At 42.1% G+C, this 17,474-nt stretch overlaps 1 protein-coding gene across 2 annotated transcripts; it reads left to right on the top strand.

Moving 5' to 3' along the window:
* The first annotated feature begins 219 nt into the window (after nucleotides 1–219).
* CUNH16orf72 (chromosome unknown C16orf72 homolog) lies at nucleotides 220–17,247 on the top strand. Of its 2 annotated transcripts, XM_039731789.1 has the most exons (4): nucleotides 224–660; nucleotides 1,132–1,212; nucleotides 5,317–5,592; nucleotides 13,839–17,247. In XM_039731789.1, the coding sequence occupies exons 1-4, from the start codon at nucleotides 441–443 to the stop codon at nucleotides 14,081–14,083; spliced, it is 822 nt and encodes a 273-aa protein (XP_039587723.1). In that variant the 5' UTR covers nucleotides 224–440; the 3' UTR covers nucleotides 14,084–17,247. The 2 variants fall into 2 exon arrangements, with proteins under 2 accessions (XP_039587724.1, XP_039587723.1); XM_039731790.1 differs by lacking the exon at nucleotides 1,132–1,212 and having other exon boundaries at nucleotides 220–660.
* Nucleotides 17,248–17,474: the final 227 nt, after the last annotated feature.

The following is a 17,474-nucleotide window of genomic DNA, read 5'->3' as shown; positions in this document are numbered from 1 at the left end:
CCGCCTCACGCCAGGGGCGGGGCCAGGGCCGGGGCCGCGCGAGGTAGCGCACTGCGCACGCGCACCGCGCCGACGCCCCCGGCACGGGGCTGTGACGGCGTAACCAAACCTGCGTTAGCCCCGCCCCCCGGGGTGTCCCGCGTGACGGACACGTGAGCGAACCAATGAGCGCTGGGAACCCCGCACGGGCCGGCGGTGCCGGGGCGGTGGTGGCCAATCGAGCGCTGCGGGCGGGACGGGCCGGCTGCGCGTTCCCAGGCGCCTCGGCAGGGCTCTCAGTGCGCTCGGGGCGGTGCCGGCGCTCGGAGTGTTTGGGGCCGGCGGAGCGACGGGCGGGCCCGGCATGGGGGTGAGGTAGGGCCGGCCCGGCGCACGGAGCGAGCGCGGCCGGCTGTCGGGACCGGGTGTACGCGGCGGTGGGACGCGGAGCCGGGCGGAGGATGGAGGACAAGAAGGAGGAGGGCGAGGCGGAGATCCAGGAGCACGGGCCCGAGCACTGGTTCAGCAAGTGGGAGCGGCAGTGCCTGGCTGAGGCCGAGCAGGAGGAGGCGCTGGCGCCGGAGCTGCAGGACGAGGCGGCGGCGCAGCCCGAGCACAAGCAGCAGAAGCTCTGGCACCTCTTTCAGAATTCGGCCACCGCCGTGGCGCAGCTCTACAAGGGTGAGCACGGTCAGGGGCTCGGCGAGGGCGCAGCTGGGGCGGCTGCGGCCGAGAGGCCGGTGGAGCCCGAGCGCGGTGGGCTCGGGGCCCAGGGGGTGGGGGCGCCGAGCAGCCGCGGAGCCGCCGGGGTGGGGAGGTGCCCGTAGCGGTACAAAGGGGCCGAGGCGGCGGGAGGAGCGGCTGCCGGCCCGCGGCCGCCCTCGGAGACGGGCTGGAAAACAAAATGGCGAGAGGGAGGGGGAGCGGCGGTCGCGGCCCGGACAGCGCCCGGCGCGGCCTCCGGGGCCCGGGCGCTCCCCGCCGCGCTGGGGGCACCGCGGCCGCTGCCCCGACCGGGCCGCTGCCCGCCCGGCCCGCTCGGCCCCGATCCGGAGCTGCCTCCGGAAGGTGGAACAAAATGGCGAAACCTAACATGGCCGTTCGGAGCGGGTGACTCCAAAATAAACAGCGTGTGTCCTTCCCTCCCTGCAGACCGGGTGTGCCAGCAGCCGGGGCTCTCCCTCTGGGTCCCCTTCCAGAACGCCGCCACTGCGGTCACCAACCTCTACAAAGGTAAGGGGCTGCCCCCCCGCTGCCCCGGCAGCCCTCTCCGCCGAGCCGGGCCCCACTCTGCCTCCTGCCCCGGCTTACTCATAAGTAGGGCCTGTTAATGTCTCTTATTCACCCTGATAAAATCTAACCCGAGACTGCTTCCTGAATCTTGCAGGTTTTCCCTGGTCCACTTTAGCTGACAGTAGCTGAATCTTTTCTGTTGCCTCATGTCAATGAGTCACAAACTTAAAATCTGTTTTACTTTGAGACCCTTGAAAAAGGGTATCTTTAACATGTGTCTGTTTCTTGTGAATTCAAGGGAAGTGTTTAATGGTTTATTAAACAGTACTGAAATTCCCTGCATTGTTTATATTTCATGGTGCATTAGATGTTGGGGTGTCAGTATAATGCCTTCTCTTTTGTGGTGCAGCAAAGTTGGGTACAGTGTTCATAAAATTCTGCATAAATGTTATGTGACAAAGTTTTATCTTCTTGTGGCACTGAGGCTTCTTAAGTAAGCTTCACAGTTTATTTTAAGCACTAAAATGTCATTATGTCTATGTTCAGCATGGCTGTAAGAAGGCAGCTTTAGGCAGAACTTTGATAGGAGTGTGCTTTGCATGTGGCTGTGCTTTAGTGCTGGTTTACTGGTTGTTTCTGAACTCTGCAGTTCTTTGGGTTGTCCCAGAAATTCTTGTCTGCAGAAGGATCATTCAGTGGCTTTTACTTTATTTAAAAGGTTGTGCTAAAATGATACATATCAGTGAAGGCTGAGATTGACACATTGCGATTCCCATCGTTACTGCCTTCCATTCCAAGGAAGGGGAAATGCTTTAAAATTCCAGTTTTTCTGGCTTAGTTTGATTTCCCCCCCCCCCTTTTTTTTTTCCTTCATCTGTACAGCATTATCTATAGTTCTACCCTCCCCCCCCCCCCCCCTTTTTTTTTTTCCCTTCATCTGTACCGCATTATCTATAGTTCTGTCCGTATGCTCCTTCATTTGCCTCCAGATTTGTCATTTTGGATTTGCTTTAAGCGGTTGAACTTGATGTGTTTGTGACGGGTGATCAGGTTTGTGGCAGATGTGGACAGAGTGAGGAGGAGCTGTAGGTGCACAACCCTCACTGCCAGAGCCTTGCCTCCTGCAGAAGGTGCATTTGAGTGCTGTGTGTACCTCAGGTCATGTGAAGGGGCAGCACCTCAGAGCAGGAAGGTGCTGGCCTGAGGGTGTGGGTCACTAGAACATGTCTGGGGACAACAGTCATTTGAGAATGGTGCTAGGGTAGCAGCAGGTAGTGTTAATAAATTGTCTGGAATAATTATAATCTGTCTTTACAGATGGCATGGCTCTCCCTTACAGTGCCTTTAGTGTGAAGACTTAGGTTGTTTATTTCTGGTTGAAATGTTAGATTACTTGTGCTCTAGACAAAATGAGCCTTTTTGTTTGCAATGATGTGATTAACTCATGAGTAGGTGATCAGGGAAACTAGGCTTTAAATTGGAGGCTGACTTTGGTCAGGTATAATGTAATACTTCAAAAACCAGCACCTGAAACAGATGTTTTCTTCAGACAGATCCTAAAGTACCTGAGTTACTCAGGAATGCCATCTTTCAGTTTTCAGTTAACTTGCAAGTCAGTAGAAATTTGGTGATAACATGGTAGAGCCAGCTGAACACTGTCATATCTGACAAGTTGGAGTCTCTTACTGTGAGCTTGCTTTCCCTAGTGGTGAACATGGCTCTTAAAAAAACCTCCTGTTTTTCACATTCTCAGTACTGTTTGTTTTGGAGGACTCTGTCAAAATACTGGAGGAATACTTGGTGTGGTGAACTGAACACCACAAACTGCCTCTTGCCTTGTCAGCTGCTTTCTGATCTGAGAAATACTTGGATTTTTGAGGCATCATCTTTTTAACAAGAACAACCCGAGGAATGGTGCATAATGAGAATGCCATGATGTCTTGAATGTCAGCATTTCTTCTGAATATAGATTAGAAGTTTAATATCACACCACACTGATGGTCTTCTGTCCTGAATTTCTGGTGCTGGTGATAGAGACTGCATTCTGCATTCAAGGCACTTCATTATCTTGATTGCACTAAAAAAGTGAAGGCATGGCTTGTAATGTAAGATTTAGAACTTAAGACCACTGGAAAGTTCTAGGTATGTTAGAATAAGACTTCTGAGCCTACAGTTTACCTTGTTTTTATTTAAAGAAACTCTGAATATTTTCTAATGTTGATTTTGACTTAGTAATTTCAGAATATACGCAACTTGACTGCTTAGGTTTTGCCAGCTTAACTTTGTAAACAAAGTAGTTGTGGCTTTTACCATAAAAATCTAATGTACCCGGGGTAATGATGCTTGAAACTTCTCTGGGCTGCATCAGCAGTCAGTGTTTGACCTCACACCTAGTTCACAGTTAGCACTTTGTAAAGCATTCTCATACACAAAGAAAGCAGGGTATTGACGTAAAGTCGGCCTCCAAGCCTCAGAAGGACACTCCTGGTATTTCAGGAAGTGATTAAAGGAGTATTTTCAGTTTCCAAGTTGGCTCCAGAGTGTTTGGGCAGCTTTTGCTGCCAGTGCATTGGAGTGCGGGCTGCTGTGCAGTACAAAATGGCAGGAGGAGTAATCTGTCATGGTACCATTGCTTTCAGAGGAATTAGCATTTGTAAATGTAGCCTTCAGATTACAAAGTAGTACAGGCAGAATACTCTTAGAGTGGATACAAATAACAGGTTAAGTGTACTTTGTGTACTTGTTTAGTTTCTATTCCAAAAGCTCCAAGATTTAACTCGGCTCAGTTTGAGGTGGTTTTGGTCTGTTGTGTTAGGTTTGAAGTGCTGCTCTTTGGCAGTGTAGATCTCAGTGCTGTCTTTCATGGTCTGTGCAGTGGTGCCTTAGAATACAAGTCCAAGAATAACATTTAACAGTAGTACTTTCTGGGTTCTGGAGTGTGACAAAGCTACATTAGATGTGTACAGCATTGTTTGTAAACCAGTATTTTGGGATAGCTGTTCCTAAAGAAATACCTTTATCTTCTGGTTTTTGTCTTGGGCTTCATTAATAAAACAAGAATATAAAATGCTGTTTAAATCAGGTTTGCCACGTGGAAAAAAATATGGAATTCAAGTAAACAAAATTGGAGTGGATATGTTCATGTCTTTTAAGGAGCAAGAGCAACATAACAGTATGAAACTTTACATGAAACTGAAAAGGTGTTGTTAAAGCTCTGATAGGAGATCTGTGAAGAACAACATGAGCATAATTGTGTAGTGAACAGGATTTGTCCCACCTGTTACTGTGGTTTGAAATTTATTCAAACTGGTAGCCAGAAATACACTTCCCGAAGTTTGAAAGCAACTTAATACATTGGAGACACAGTTATAACTGATGTGCACAGGTGATTAGTTACACTAACAGAGAGTGAAATTGAATTTTGTACTAGGTTTTATTGTAAATAGTGTGTTTAAAACTTTTGTATATCAGAATTGCCATGGGATCCTAAATGGGGAAGGAAACTTTCTTAGCCTTTGTAAGTGGTATGTTGGCTAATTGAAAGACATTGAGGACACTTGTGTTCTAACTAGTTTCAAAACTGTGGCCTGTGAATTGCCTCTGCAATTGAAATCCAGCTGAAAATAGAAGAACTTGAAAGAAATTCTGAGTTTTCTGGCAGTTCCTTACCTGTCAGAATGAAGAAGAGTTTTTCCTTTCTTATGTTGGGGCTGCCTGGCTGTATTGATGCACTTTGTGTGTCTAAGTCTGTTGTCTGTTGATTTAAGAATCTTCCTCAGTCTGACAAGCTCTAAGTATGTTTTTAATGTAAATAAACAGTGCTGTGGTGTTGACCTGAAACATAGTAAATGCTGTTTAAGTGGTGCTGGAGTTGCTGTTGACTATCTGAGGTGTAAAGAGGATGGAATGTTTTGGCTAATACTCTCTTCAGGTTTGATGGAACTCCTCTTTGCTGCTGCAGCTGCCTTGGTGCTGCCTTGTGGTGTAACCTGTAGAAGATGTAGATACTTCTTCTTTCCTGTGGTTGGCAGGAGGCCACATCAGTGCTGAGCCATGCTGTACATTGCTGTGTAACACTAAGAACTTTTTTCTGTCCTTTTGCAGAGAGTGTGGATGCCCACCAGCGAAGCTTTGATTTAGGAATTCAGATTGGCTATCAGCGTCGGAATAAGGATGTGTTAGCCTGGGTTAAAAAACGCAGAAGAACTATTCGAAGAGAAGACTTAATCAGCTTCCTTTGTGGAAAAGTCCCTCCTCCAAGAAATTCTAGAGCTCCCCCAAGACTGACTGTAGTATCCCCTAACCGAGCTACTTCAACAGAAACTAGCTCATCTGTAGAGACTGATTTGCAACCCTTCCGTGAAGCCATAGCTCTGCATGGTAACAGTCACTCTTTCAATACTACTTGGTTAAAATTGGGCGGGGGTTCTTCAGGTGTGTTTGGCATATCATAATGTGTCATGTGCCTGGTGTTCCAGCTGAAGGTATCCCCTTCATTCTTTAAGGGAGCTTTTGCATGGATAAGGCATGTGTTGGCTGCTAAAAATTTGTATATTTGAGTATTTTGAATGAAGAAAGGGTACTGAATAAAATGGAAATTTGGTCTGTAATATTGCACAGCTGTGAGCTCAACAGTTAAGTATCAAGTCTTGGTAGTGTTTTTGAAGCATGAAGAGACTTGGCATTCATACCAATGCTAAAGTAAACAGAATTCTTGGAAAATGGCAATTCTATGCTAGCAACTAGTTAAATATTAAGATTTGACTGCTAGCAAATTTTTGCGGGCTTAGGGAGGGAGTTTGAGGCTTCTGTCTCTAGCTCTCTAGTACCTTTGTTAGGTGCTGGATAATGCAGTTCAGCATTCTACTTAAAGTACCCTGGAAAGGGTGTTTCGGTTGCACATTTTTGAAATGAGTCCTATTCAGAACTTTGTTCTAGTTCACTTTCAGATTTACAGGTCTTCCAGTGTCATACTGAATTGCCTTCCTTGCCATCACCAGCAATGTTGGGCGTATCTCTTTTCAGACATGAATATTCAGTAGTTTTTTCTGTATTGGATTATGATTCAGCAAGTGATAGACAGATGTGCTTTAAATTGCTCTTGAGGTGAGATGAGGCAGTTCACCTCTGGGTTTTCTGCCTTCTAAAATTCAAAAGGGTAGCAGATATCTTGAGGTACAAACCCTAGACCATTCTAAAAATGAAAATTAAGCTATCTAGTAGTGCAATCTAAATGAAATTTTTACTGTCTGGATATTCTCAGTGGGCGGTAGAATTGATGGGTTAATTAGAAGAGTGAATTCCTGAAAATGCACTCTTGGCTTCTGTGCTGTGGTGGTTTTTAAAGATGCCCAGCCCAGACACTGTTACTGTCTAGGTGACAGCCATTTAAACCAAACATGCTTCCCCACTCAGTCATGTTGGTTTTGGCAGTTTCCTGTCTCATACTGGAAGGAGGCTAGGGAATTCTGTGCACCACTGTTGCTTACTCAGTGTAGATAAAATTAATTTCATGAGAACAGCTGCAGAAGCTGGCTCTCACTGTGGTAAGCACCCTCGTAAATTGCTTTTCTGAAAATATAGTTGAATCTGTGGTGTTGGATTTAACTGTAAAGGCTCAGGCTCAGGTGAGAGGAAGCTTAGGTAGGCTCACTTCAGCACAGTAAGCTCTCTGACTAAACTCAGAGGCATTTTTATCAGTAATATGGCTCTTTTTGTGTCCATGTATCATTTCATAGCATCTGCTTTGTACAGAGGTGGTTTATGGAAGTCACTTTTCTATAGCATGAGGATCTGAACAATGATATATAAAGTTCCCCATATTTCATAATGTAATGCAGGGTCATGAGGAAGTTCTGTCCTCTGTAGTGGCACTGCAGGGGCTCAAAATGTACTTTTCCCCTTCATCAGCTGGTTGACAAGATTACATGTCAGTCACCTTCTGGATTAGGTTCTCCTCATATCAGTTTCAATCTGAAAATTGACACAAATGCTTTTGTGCTAATCCTTTAGTGACTGGGCTTGTATTGGGCCTCATAACCGTTTTTAGGTTATTGCCTGCAATGTTTACATTACTCCAGCTTATCCCCCCCCTTTTTGTTTTTTCTTTAAGGAAGTTGTGATTAAGCAATCTCATGAACTCATTTCCTATTTATTGTAGGGCTTCTCAAAACTATGTTTTGATTTTGAATCCTGCCAAGGATCTTCAGGTGTGTGTAAATTGTCCTCATTAGGCCTGTGCTTATCATAATTTTTGGCACATGGTTTGGAAGTGCTGCTCCTGAGTATCATGAGGTAATGTGAGAACCTGATGATACTGAGGAGCAGTCCAGGCACACAGGTTTTGAGAAGAGTTTCCAGCTGGCATGTGAAGGTGGGAGACTGTTTTGTGCTGGTTGGCATTCTAGTGGGAATAGAGTATTTCTTTATTAATCATATAGATGGATTGAATTAGATTTGAGCAATAATGCTAAAACTTTGCTGCTTGCAGCAGGACTTCTTCCAGTGAAGCACGGATAGGTTTGAACAGCCTATGGCACCAAGTAAAGCTCAGTGGAAGCAGAGCTGGAGTATTGACTTCTCAGAATAGGTACTATTATATGTCTAAAGAGCATGGCATTATAGATTGCTCATCTGCCCCTTTGGTGGTGGAAAATAACTATTTTTTCATCATTTAACCCCAAAATGCATCATAAACACATCTGAAAATTTTGACAGGAGCAGTGGTAACGAAATAGCTAATAGAGTATTTCCTGGAACATGAAGCACAATTCTAGGTTTTAGCCTAGACTAAAACATTCTAGATTAGCATCCTTTAGGCATCAGTACAATATTTAAACTGTATGCTTCATCAGAAAAGAGATATCTTTACTATTATATGTCTAAAGAGCATGGCATTATAGATTGCTCATCTTCCCCTTTGGTGGTGGAAAATACTTCTTTGTTCATAATTTAACCCCAAAATGCATCATAAACACACCTGAAAATTTTGACAGGAGCAGTGGTAGCGGAATAGCTAATAATTGAGTATTTCCTGGAACATAAAGCACAATTCTAGGTGTATGCCCTAGACTAAAACATTATAGATTATATCCTTTAGGCATCAGTACAATCTTTAAACTGTATGCTTCATCAGAAAAGAAATGTCTTAAAACTGAATTTTTGTCTCCAGCCCTGTAACCTCTGACCTGTATTTTATCTATGCAAGATGGTTGACAGTTTTTTAAACAGGGTATTGACCCCAGAATTTAATCTTGTGATACTCATTATCAGGTCTTCTACTATAAGAAAGCTTGAGATCAGAACAGCAGAGAAGAACCTGTTATAGTAGCTAAAAGCAAAATTATCATGGCAGAAAATTAGGCATGAGGATGTTTAAGATGTGATCTCCCTTTTCTTTTAAATCCATGACACTTATGCTCTGCAGTTGTTACTGAAATCTTTAGTGTTGCTTAGGGAGAATGAGACTTTGGAACCTTACTCTTGAGAGAGTAAACTTTGGTAAACAACATCTTTTCCCTTATTATCAGCTTTTCACTGTTAGCATGCTGATGGGTAACCTTTGAAATAAAGCATGGCTGGTGACTTGAACTGTGAATATTTGAAAAGAAGTTCAAGCCTTTTAGAAAAGCTGAGTAGTTATTTCAAGGTAACACATGATGTTTTACTCTGAAGTGCCAGTGCAGTTTTCTGAAACTTTTAATGAAACATCAATGTAATGCTTGGTGTTTTAAGATGTGGCAGTAGATGATAATACCTCTATTGTCCAATGTCTCAGTTACAGAATTGGGTTTTTAACTTCCATTAGTCCCTGAAGTGTCATTCCATTAGGGAAAGTATGGGTGTATCTTCACCTACTCTCTGGATGTGTATTGACATTTCCAGTTCAGTACAAGATGAGTTTCAAGTGACAGAATTACATCAATCTGAGCTAACAGTACAAGATTCCCAAACAGTGCCACGTGCTTGGCCACGCTGTGCCTGGCTGTAGCTGGAGTACCAAGCCTGGTGCCCAGCCTGTGTCCTTCACTGTGGCATGTGCTCCATGTTTCACACACTGTCCTCCCAGCATAATGGGAGAAAATGCTGTGATTGAGGAGGGGCAAGAAGCAAGCTTGGAAAGGTAGGGGTGAAATGCATTTGACTTGAGCATTCCTAATCAAAAATTAGGTGAATTTGGAAACAAAATAGGACAACAGTAGAGTGAGAGAACTTTAGTTCTTTTTCTCCTTAGGTTTGATGTTGATGTGTATAATTCATGTGATTTGGCCTCTGTGGGGTAGAGAGAGCACTTGCACATACAAGTGTGTGACTTGGCCCCTTAAGAGTCTGAATTTACATTGGCATTTGTATTTTCTTCTCAGAATATTAAAGTGCAGTTTAAAACAGGAGCACTTAGCAGAGTGGAGAAGCAGCAGCTGGTAAAAGAGGGGATGGGAGAGCAGAGTTCAGATTGGTCTGACACAGATTAATTTAAAGGTTGTATGTATATATAGCTGTGCTGGAATTGTGTATTGGTATGTGCTGCTAAAACTTGCTCTTTGAGCCAGTGTTATGAAAGGGTGAATATGACAGAACAGTGACAAGGATCTCTCTGCATGCCATTTTGTATTTATCTGGGGTTATTAACTAATTCCTGCTTTAGTCACACTACCTAAGCATGAATGTTCCTTTTGATACTTCCTCATTAAAACTCTTAGAAGCCATAGTTAGTACTATTACTATGTGAAACAGTAGCTACCCAGTATATTATGCTGTGATAGAACCTGAATAAGTTTCACATGGTCATGATTGTAGGGCAGATGAAACAGCGTGTACAGTTTGTTAGGCCAGTGGTGATAAACTTGCTAATTTTGAGTTGACATTTTAATATTTTGTAATCCATTAAACATATTTTCAGTCAAGCATTCTAATATCTTGATAGTTTTGGAGTGCACTGAGTTGTAAATTGGCTAGTATTGATCATGGCTCCTTCTAATAATGCTGTAAGACCCTTTTAGACTATAACTCTTTGTAAAAACATTGTCTATGAAATGCAATTTTGTTGATAAAAGATATGACAGGAAAGAGAATGTACTAGGTACTGTAAAATGTTTAAGATATGCCTTCCATTTCAAACCTTTCTAATTCAAAAGATGGCTCCTTCTAATAATGCTGTAAGACCCTTTTAGACTATAACTCTTTGTAAAAACATTGTCCATGAAATGCAATTTTGTTGATGAAAGATATGACAGGAAAGAATGTACTAGGTACTGTAAAATGCTTGAGATATGCCTTCCACTTCAAACTTTTCTAATTCAAAAGGGGGTCAGAGCCATGTGGACCTTCTTAAAGGCCTCTAAGAATAAAGGAGATGTCCCTGGTAGAAAGGAGTGGGAAACTTCAGAGATGGATGTGAGATTGTGGGAAAAGTGAAGCCACTTCAGCAGCTCTTTGGATCTCTGGAGTATTGAGTGGACAAAACTGGTCTGCCTGTGGTTAAGGCCATATTAATCACAGTATAGAAATTTGAGGTTGGGAAATGCTGTTTGCTGACAGTCATGTCATCTTACCACTTCCTAGTGTTTGTTATTGCTTTAAATGCTTTGGGAAGAGCTCTGAGTCTGCTGAAAGCTTAAATTCAGACTAACTCACAGTAAATGGTTTTTCTGAAATTTCCTCTGGCCTTTCCACAGCTTCCCAATTTAAAACTTGACTCTTTTCCCTGTTGACCAAAAGTAGGTATTTTTTTTTGAGCATTGCAGTTGTTCTCAGAGATGTTGGTTCCACATAGTGGCATCTTGATATTTGAATGTGTGCCTTGAGTTTGCTTTGACTTTTCCATGTTAGCTCAATTAGCCAATCCTAATGTGCCAATCCAAGCTGTGATCTGATTGTTTCATTTGGCAGTTTTGCCCTTCTGGATGGATGGGCAGTGCTGTGTAATCTGGCTAACTGCCAGGAGCTGAGGCTGTCAGTCTGTCAGTGTACCCAGCCATGACTCTTACTGGTACTAAATACCTGTGTGAGATGCAGAATTAACCTGTAGCTCAAAGCCCATGCTGTGATGCAATATCCTTGTATTCTGATCTGTAGGAATTAATTCAAACCTACTCTCCTGCCTTAGACAAAGTTGGCTTGAAGATTTTAACTTCTAATTATCTCCTGAAGGTTGTTTGTGTATTTAAATGTCCAGTGATTCAGCATTACCTAAATACTGGGAAGTCAGTGACTGCTTTAGGCGTTGCTTGCAAACTTTGGCAGTCTGGTTTTGTATATGCTGCAGTGTGTTATGGATGCATCTTTTAACTGTATCAACTATTTTAAAGAGTGCTTGTTACTTGAAAAGGCTCCACTTCAAGCGTAGTTGTTGAGTAGTGCCAAAAAAATGTCTTTTGACATCACAGGTCAGTTTTGGGGTTTTGTTTAGAATAATTTTTCTTCCCTTACTTGGGCACTAGATGTACTAAAAAGATGTCATGATAAAACTGAATTACTATGTTGCTCCTTTGGTATGAGTTGTATAACAGTAAATGACTGACAAGTGATGTAAATTGTGGACTCTTAAGTGTAAGTAATGACACTGAACTTGTGTGGTCACAGCAGTTTTGCTTGGAAATGGGATTTGGGGGGAAATCTCTACAGTCAGTTTGGATTTGAAAAAATGTCACCTGTATGCTGTCAGACTTTTTCTAATTTAAATGTGCAGGATGAATTAATGTTTTTTCTGATGGATGTCGTGCCAGTTGAAATTAAACTACTGATGTCTTTGAATTGTGAAGTGATTTGTTACCTGCCCAAATTGTGTATGTTTGTAGTTTATCCAAGATACGGTATCTGAATTGGCTTTTTCTCATACATTTGTCACCAAGTTTAGCTGCATTACTTTCTTTGGTAGATTCATGGGAAATTGTTTTCCTATTAGTTTTGAATTTAAGCTTGACCTTAATCCTGAGAATACTGTCACAAGCCTAATTTCTGAGTTACCTTTACACTGAAACAGCTTCTTCTGTTTAAATACTTTCTGCCATTGTGCATGAACAATGATTTTGCTCTTAATGAAATCTGCAGGGTGCTCTTGGAGTTCAGACCATGCTTCTGGGCCCTGTTTGAGCACCATTTGGAGCTGTAAGCAAAAGCCCTAAGAACGAATCAGTGATTAGTGGCTGTGTCTGCTGTTGTTGTGTAATGCCAGATCTGTGTGCAGTATTTCCTGTGCTGTTACAAGCTGGAAGCTTTAAATGTTCATTCAGTAATGTTCAACAGAGTGAAGTTGGTTGGGCTGCTCCATCCTGACTTGTGTGTCAACCTGCCATTGCTGCAGATGGCTTTTAGAGTTCAGCTTCTGAGGTTTCTGGTGACTGATGTAGTTCTGTCACTCCTCTCTTCCCAGAGCTTCTGAAGTTGCCTATTTGGCCTGCCAGCAGCTGATGGGTTGGGCTTTGTTAGGCTTGACTTGTCAGTCAGTGGTTTTTGGCTGCTCATTTGACAGTATGTGGAGATGTGAATTAATGCACACACAAGTTTATGGTGGCTGGACAGAGCTATAGAATATTTGAGACTGGAGAAGAGAGCTCTAAGATTTTGAAGGTTACTGAGAGTGGAATCTTCCGGGACAGTTCCACATTTCCTTGTTCTTACTGTTAGAAAACATGCAGATCTATCTTTATCTTTCCTAGGGCCAACAGATGTTTCTGTACTCTTCTACTAATATTCAAATTTGAAAAAGTTATGATAGTAAATATGTTTGTCTTATCTCTGAGCTCCTGTTTATTTCCAAATGCAGCCTGAATTGGAAATTGAGAAGAGTAGTTAGACTTTGTGTATCAGTCCTTACTGAATTTGTTTTAGAATGTCCCACTTTTGCAAAATTGTAATGTTACAGAAGGCAGAGGTTAAATTAGTATGAAAGTTCATGGTTGTCTTTTTATGACTTTGTTTCTACAAGAGATAAACTTCAATTTGAATCAAATACTATTAATCTGAATACAAACCAAAGTACTTTCAGGGTACCTGTGACAGTGATTTGCATCAGATCTGTTGATAACAAATTTTGGGTGATTGTCATGTGGTTTTCCTTGCTTGTTCTTTTAAGTGCATTTCTGAATTTAGGAATACTGGTGTGTTGGCTGTTAGTGTTAGCCATGAAATAAAAGCTTGTATTTATGATCTAGCTGTGATGTACACCTGCCTGAGACCTGCTGCCACACTGCCGTGTCCTGCAGGGAGTGAAAGGGAGCAGGGTGCTGCTGTTGACACAAGGCCAGCTCAGTTCAACTCGAAGGCCCTTGGCAGGGCTGTGTAACTCCTGGTCCAGTGTGAAGCCTTTAAATTGAAATTACCTGCTCTCGAGTATATCCCTGTTTTGAATAGCATGTCATGCCTATGGAGTTAATGTTTGCCAGAGTGTGCTGTTACATCCTGGTGTGTAAGCTCACTTTTAACGTCATAAAAAGCGATTCTGGTATTTACTGGATTATTACATGGACTGAAAGCGAAGGTGTGCTCTGGACTGGAGTGGTACAAACAGCAGGATGAAGTGTCTTTAAGGTCTCGGTGGCATTGGGCTGAGTGTGATCCTGTGTGGCACACAGGGACCTGAACTTTCTGTGCTGTCTGACTGAAGCCCTTTTTCTCTCTCTCCCCAGGTCTTAGTGGTGCAATGGCTAGTATAAGTGTTCGCTCGAGTACCCCAGGCTCGCCTACTCACGTGAGCAGTGGCTCCAATGCTAGTCGAAGGAGAAATGGACTCCATGATGTTGATTTGAACACTTTCATATCAGAAGAAATGGCACTCCACTTGGACAATGGTGGAACTAGAAAGCGTACCTCAGCCCAGTGTGGCGATGTCATTACAGACTCACCAACTCATAAACGCAACAGAATGATCTAAACTGCAAAAATTTCAAACCCACCATGCTGCTTGAAAGCCACTTGATCCTCAGAGTACTATTGAAAAGGAAACATGAGGCCATCTTTCCATATTCACTGTTTAAGACAAAGAATTCAATAAATGCCATAAAGGAAATTTTAGATATTACATTAGATGCCTCTTGTAACTGCGGCTTTCTTAAACTATATTCTTAGCAGAGGACATCAGATATTGTGTAGTAGTTAGCAAGATCATCATAGGCGAACATGTATCTGTTCCAAGGCTAAAAGTGACCTTACTTGTATTATTAAAGGGAAAGGAAATTTCAGATGTTTATTTGGCTATAGATTTTTTTTGTCCTTTATTTCCTGCTTTGAGTATTTGCTTAAACAGTATTGCCAGTTTGACTGAAATTGTCTACAACATGACTTGGCATCTTTGTCAAAACTGCAGGCTTCCATTTTTGCAGCACTGTACCATGCACCTAGTTTCTGTATAGTAACAGTGTGCAAGTTATAAATATTGGACTGTACCCTTTTTAGTTTTAAAAAGCAGTTGATAATTCTGGTGATTGTGTGATAATGTAAAGAGGTGCTATGATGGTCATGCAATTAATACTTAATATTGAATCAATACAAGGATCTTTATTGGATTCACTTTGTGTGTTCTAGTGCTCTGAAGTAGCAATATTAAACTTTTCCCCAATTAACTTCATAGGCTTTTAAATCAGTTTGAGAAAATATATGTACTTATTGGTATTATCCTTGTGGTAATCATACACAGTGCAGACTGCACCAGTGCTGACCTAAATTTAGAGAAAAATGTCCTGTAATTGGAAAATAGGCTTTTCTGTTCAGTATTAGTGAAGGGTAGGTTTTGTGTACACCCATATCCTATTTTACATTTCTTGTGAAGTAATTGCCCATTGCTGGGGAGGGGTGGGAGGAGAGGGAATGTGGGGAATAGTTGGAAAAGGGGTGTGTTCTAACAAGTAAGACTTCTGGTCACACGTGGAAACTTGGACTAACTTAAACAAGATTCTGTGATGCCATCCCCTTCAGGAGGGAGTGACATGCAGGTTCTGTGAAGTGCTAAGAAAATAATTTAAAACTGGAAGTTGTTTATAAAACTCTGGATAAACATGCTGTAAGCATGAATTAAAAAGGATAAATGGCTTTCTTTTTGTGTTTAGCTTACATTCATAGGATTGAACTCTGGCTGCCGTAACTTAAGCATAGTCTAAAACTGAACTAGAGATCAAGACTGATCTGCTGCAAATCTGTTTCTGAATGGGGAAGGACAGATGTCAGTCTCAGAGTGTCCTGACTATTTTTATACGTAGAGGGAGGAAGTTCTTTGGTGGAGAGCTCTGAATCTAGGGCCTCTAAATCTCTGCCTTGGAAAGGGATAACACAGGAAGAATAAGAAAATGGAGAGCTCCAACCCTGCACGTTGGGAAAAGGGGTATTTAGAGAGGCGGTATGCATGCTTTAACTGGAAGCATAGGCTGATCCTGGGATTAAATGTAGCTATGCTAGATTCCCAGTACTAAAAATTGTGGTTTCTGGCGAAGTTAAGGCACCTTGAGCTCCATGTTAATACACAGCTCTTCAAGACTTTTGCTTACGTGCTTGTAGAGTCAGATCTCTTTTGTATTATCTTTGCTGTTTGAAGCAGACTTCACTGTAGGTTTGCCCTTTTTACCCTCTCATCGATGTCTGTAGTCAAGGCAGGACAGCAGTGCTGTGTGAGATTCTCAAGGCTCTCTACTTGAGCCTGGTTTCCTTGCCTTGTGGTGCTTCCATCACATTTCTCTACACCGAAGAGCCCTTGAAGATGTCAGTAGTTGCACAGTACTGTAGTGAGAGGCTCTGTAGTTCATGGACAGCTGTCAGAAGTGTCCAAAGAAAAGTGCTAAGAACTGCTCCAACCCCCACCTGTGTTACATAGCTGAACTTGCACATCACTTGAAGACTCAGTATACATTAATTTCAGTTACTGCTATTAACTACAATTCATAAGGTTTAGTTTATGTAAGATGTTAATACTGCATAAAGCTAGTTTCTTTTGGAGACTGCATTTTCAGCAAAGATTTTGAAGATGGTATCTGAATATACATAAGTATTTATTAGACTATTGGCAGAGGGATGTTTATGTTCTAAAAGAAAGGTGGAGTCCTGAACAGAAAGGACAGGTATGAGAACCATTCTTCAGCTCTTCTGTTTATTTTTTAACTGGCTTGTACAAATAAGATGCTTATGCTCTGTAACTTCTAACACACTTTGTTCTTGATGTGGTGAAGGTGACATCATACTGGTATCAGTCCTGCACGCAGGGACTGAACTGTAGCAGTGCTGCTGCTCTAGCCCAAATACAGAGCCTGTTCAAATTACTTCTCCCCTTTCTTGCAATGAAATAAATCTTGTTAATGCTCTGAAGCATTAATTCAGTCTATTACCATCTAAAACTAAATTTGTCTGGCTTCTTATTTAATTTGTGCCATTTTTCTTTGAAAGAAAGCAGACCTTGATATTAAACTGGTTGCATTAATGTTTTTTTTGCTTGTACCTTAAATATTTGGCAACTTTTGATTGTTTTTCATTTAGCCCCAACTGTTGTTTGCTCTTTGACCTCTGCCAGAGTGATCAAAAATGCATGTATTCACCTGATAAACACAGGAGAACGGGTTGTCTCTGAAAAAAAAAAAAATAAAAAAAGAAGTCCAGTACCTGTTGCTTTGAAGACTATTTCTTGTGCCAGTGTAGAAAACAGATGTTCTGGAAATAGCTTTCAGCTATATCCAAACTGTAGCGCCTGGAGCCAGAAGTGAGTTGATTTTCAGTAAGGAGGAACACTGACTGGAGAACTGTTTAGTTTGGTACAAATGGTGCTTACTTTTGCTTTCTCCTTTGACCGGTCTCTTCTCCATGTACATCCAGTCTAACCTGAATGTGCGGCAGTTACATAAAGTACATCCTGCACTGAAGCTACTGAGCTTGGCTTGCTTATTAATGAAGTAAGTTTTAAATGTTCAATTTAAATCTATATTACAATAAAGTCATGCAAAAATGATTTTGGTTGAAATTGAAGTCCTGCAGTTAAACTTACTTTCAAATGTGGTTTACCCAGCTGGAGTAATAGAAACTCTAAGTCATAATAAACCTAATAAAAAAAAATACAACTAATCAGGCTGCTTCGTAGTTCTTTGAAGTTTCTGAATGATACAGTCCAATAATGCCAGACAAGATGTGATTAGTGTGAGCTGACAGGCTGCCTGGGTTGTGCAGATCAGGACTTTCCTTGAATGCACTTTACTGGTAGCTGTTTGGTGTAGCTTACACCCCGGGTTTTCTTCTGTCCCCTTTGGACTAATGGTACAGAAAATTGGGCTGTACTACATCTGTACATGATG

The sequence above is a fragment of the Passer montanus genome, unplaced genomic scaffold, assembly GCF_014805655.1.
Source record: "Passer montanus isolate IOZ18808 unplaced genomic scaffold, ASM1480565v1 scaffold8, whole genome shotgun sequence".
Classification (NCBI taxonomy): Eukaryota; Metazoa; Chordata; class Aves; order Passeriformes; family Passeridae; genus Passer; species Passer montanus.
Note: the sequence above shows the minus strand (reverse complement) of the source record. Positions and strands in the feature narration are given on the sequence as shown.

Excerpts from the sequence above, each read along its gene's own strand:
- CUNH16orf72 (XM_039731789.1), top strand. The coding sequence starts at position 441 with ATGGAGGACAAGAAGGAGGAGGGCGAGGCGGAGATCCAGGAGCACGGG. Across the intron at positions 1,213-5,316 it reads GGTCACCAACCTCTACAAAG|AGAGTGTGGATGCCCACCAG; the intron begins GTAAGGGGCTGC and ends GTCCTTTTGCAG. Across the intron at positions 5,593-13,838 it reads TGAAGCCATAGCTCTGCATG|GTCTTAGTGGTGCAATGGCT; the intron begins GTAACAGTCACT and ends CTCTCTCCCCAG.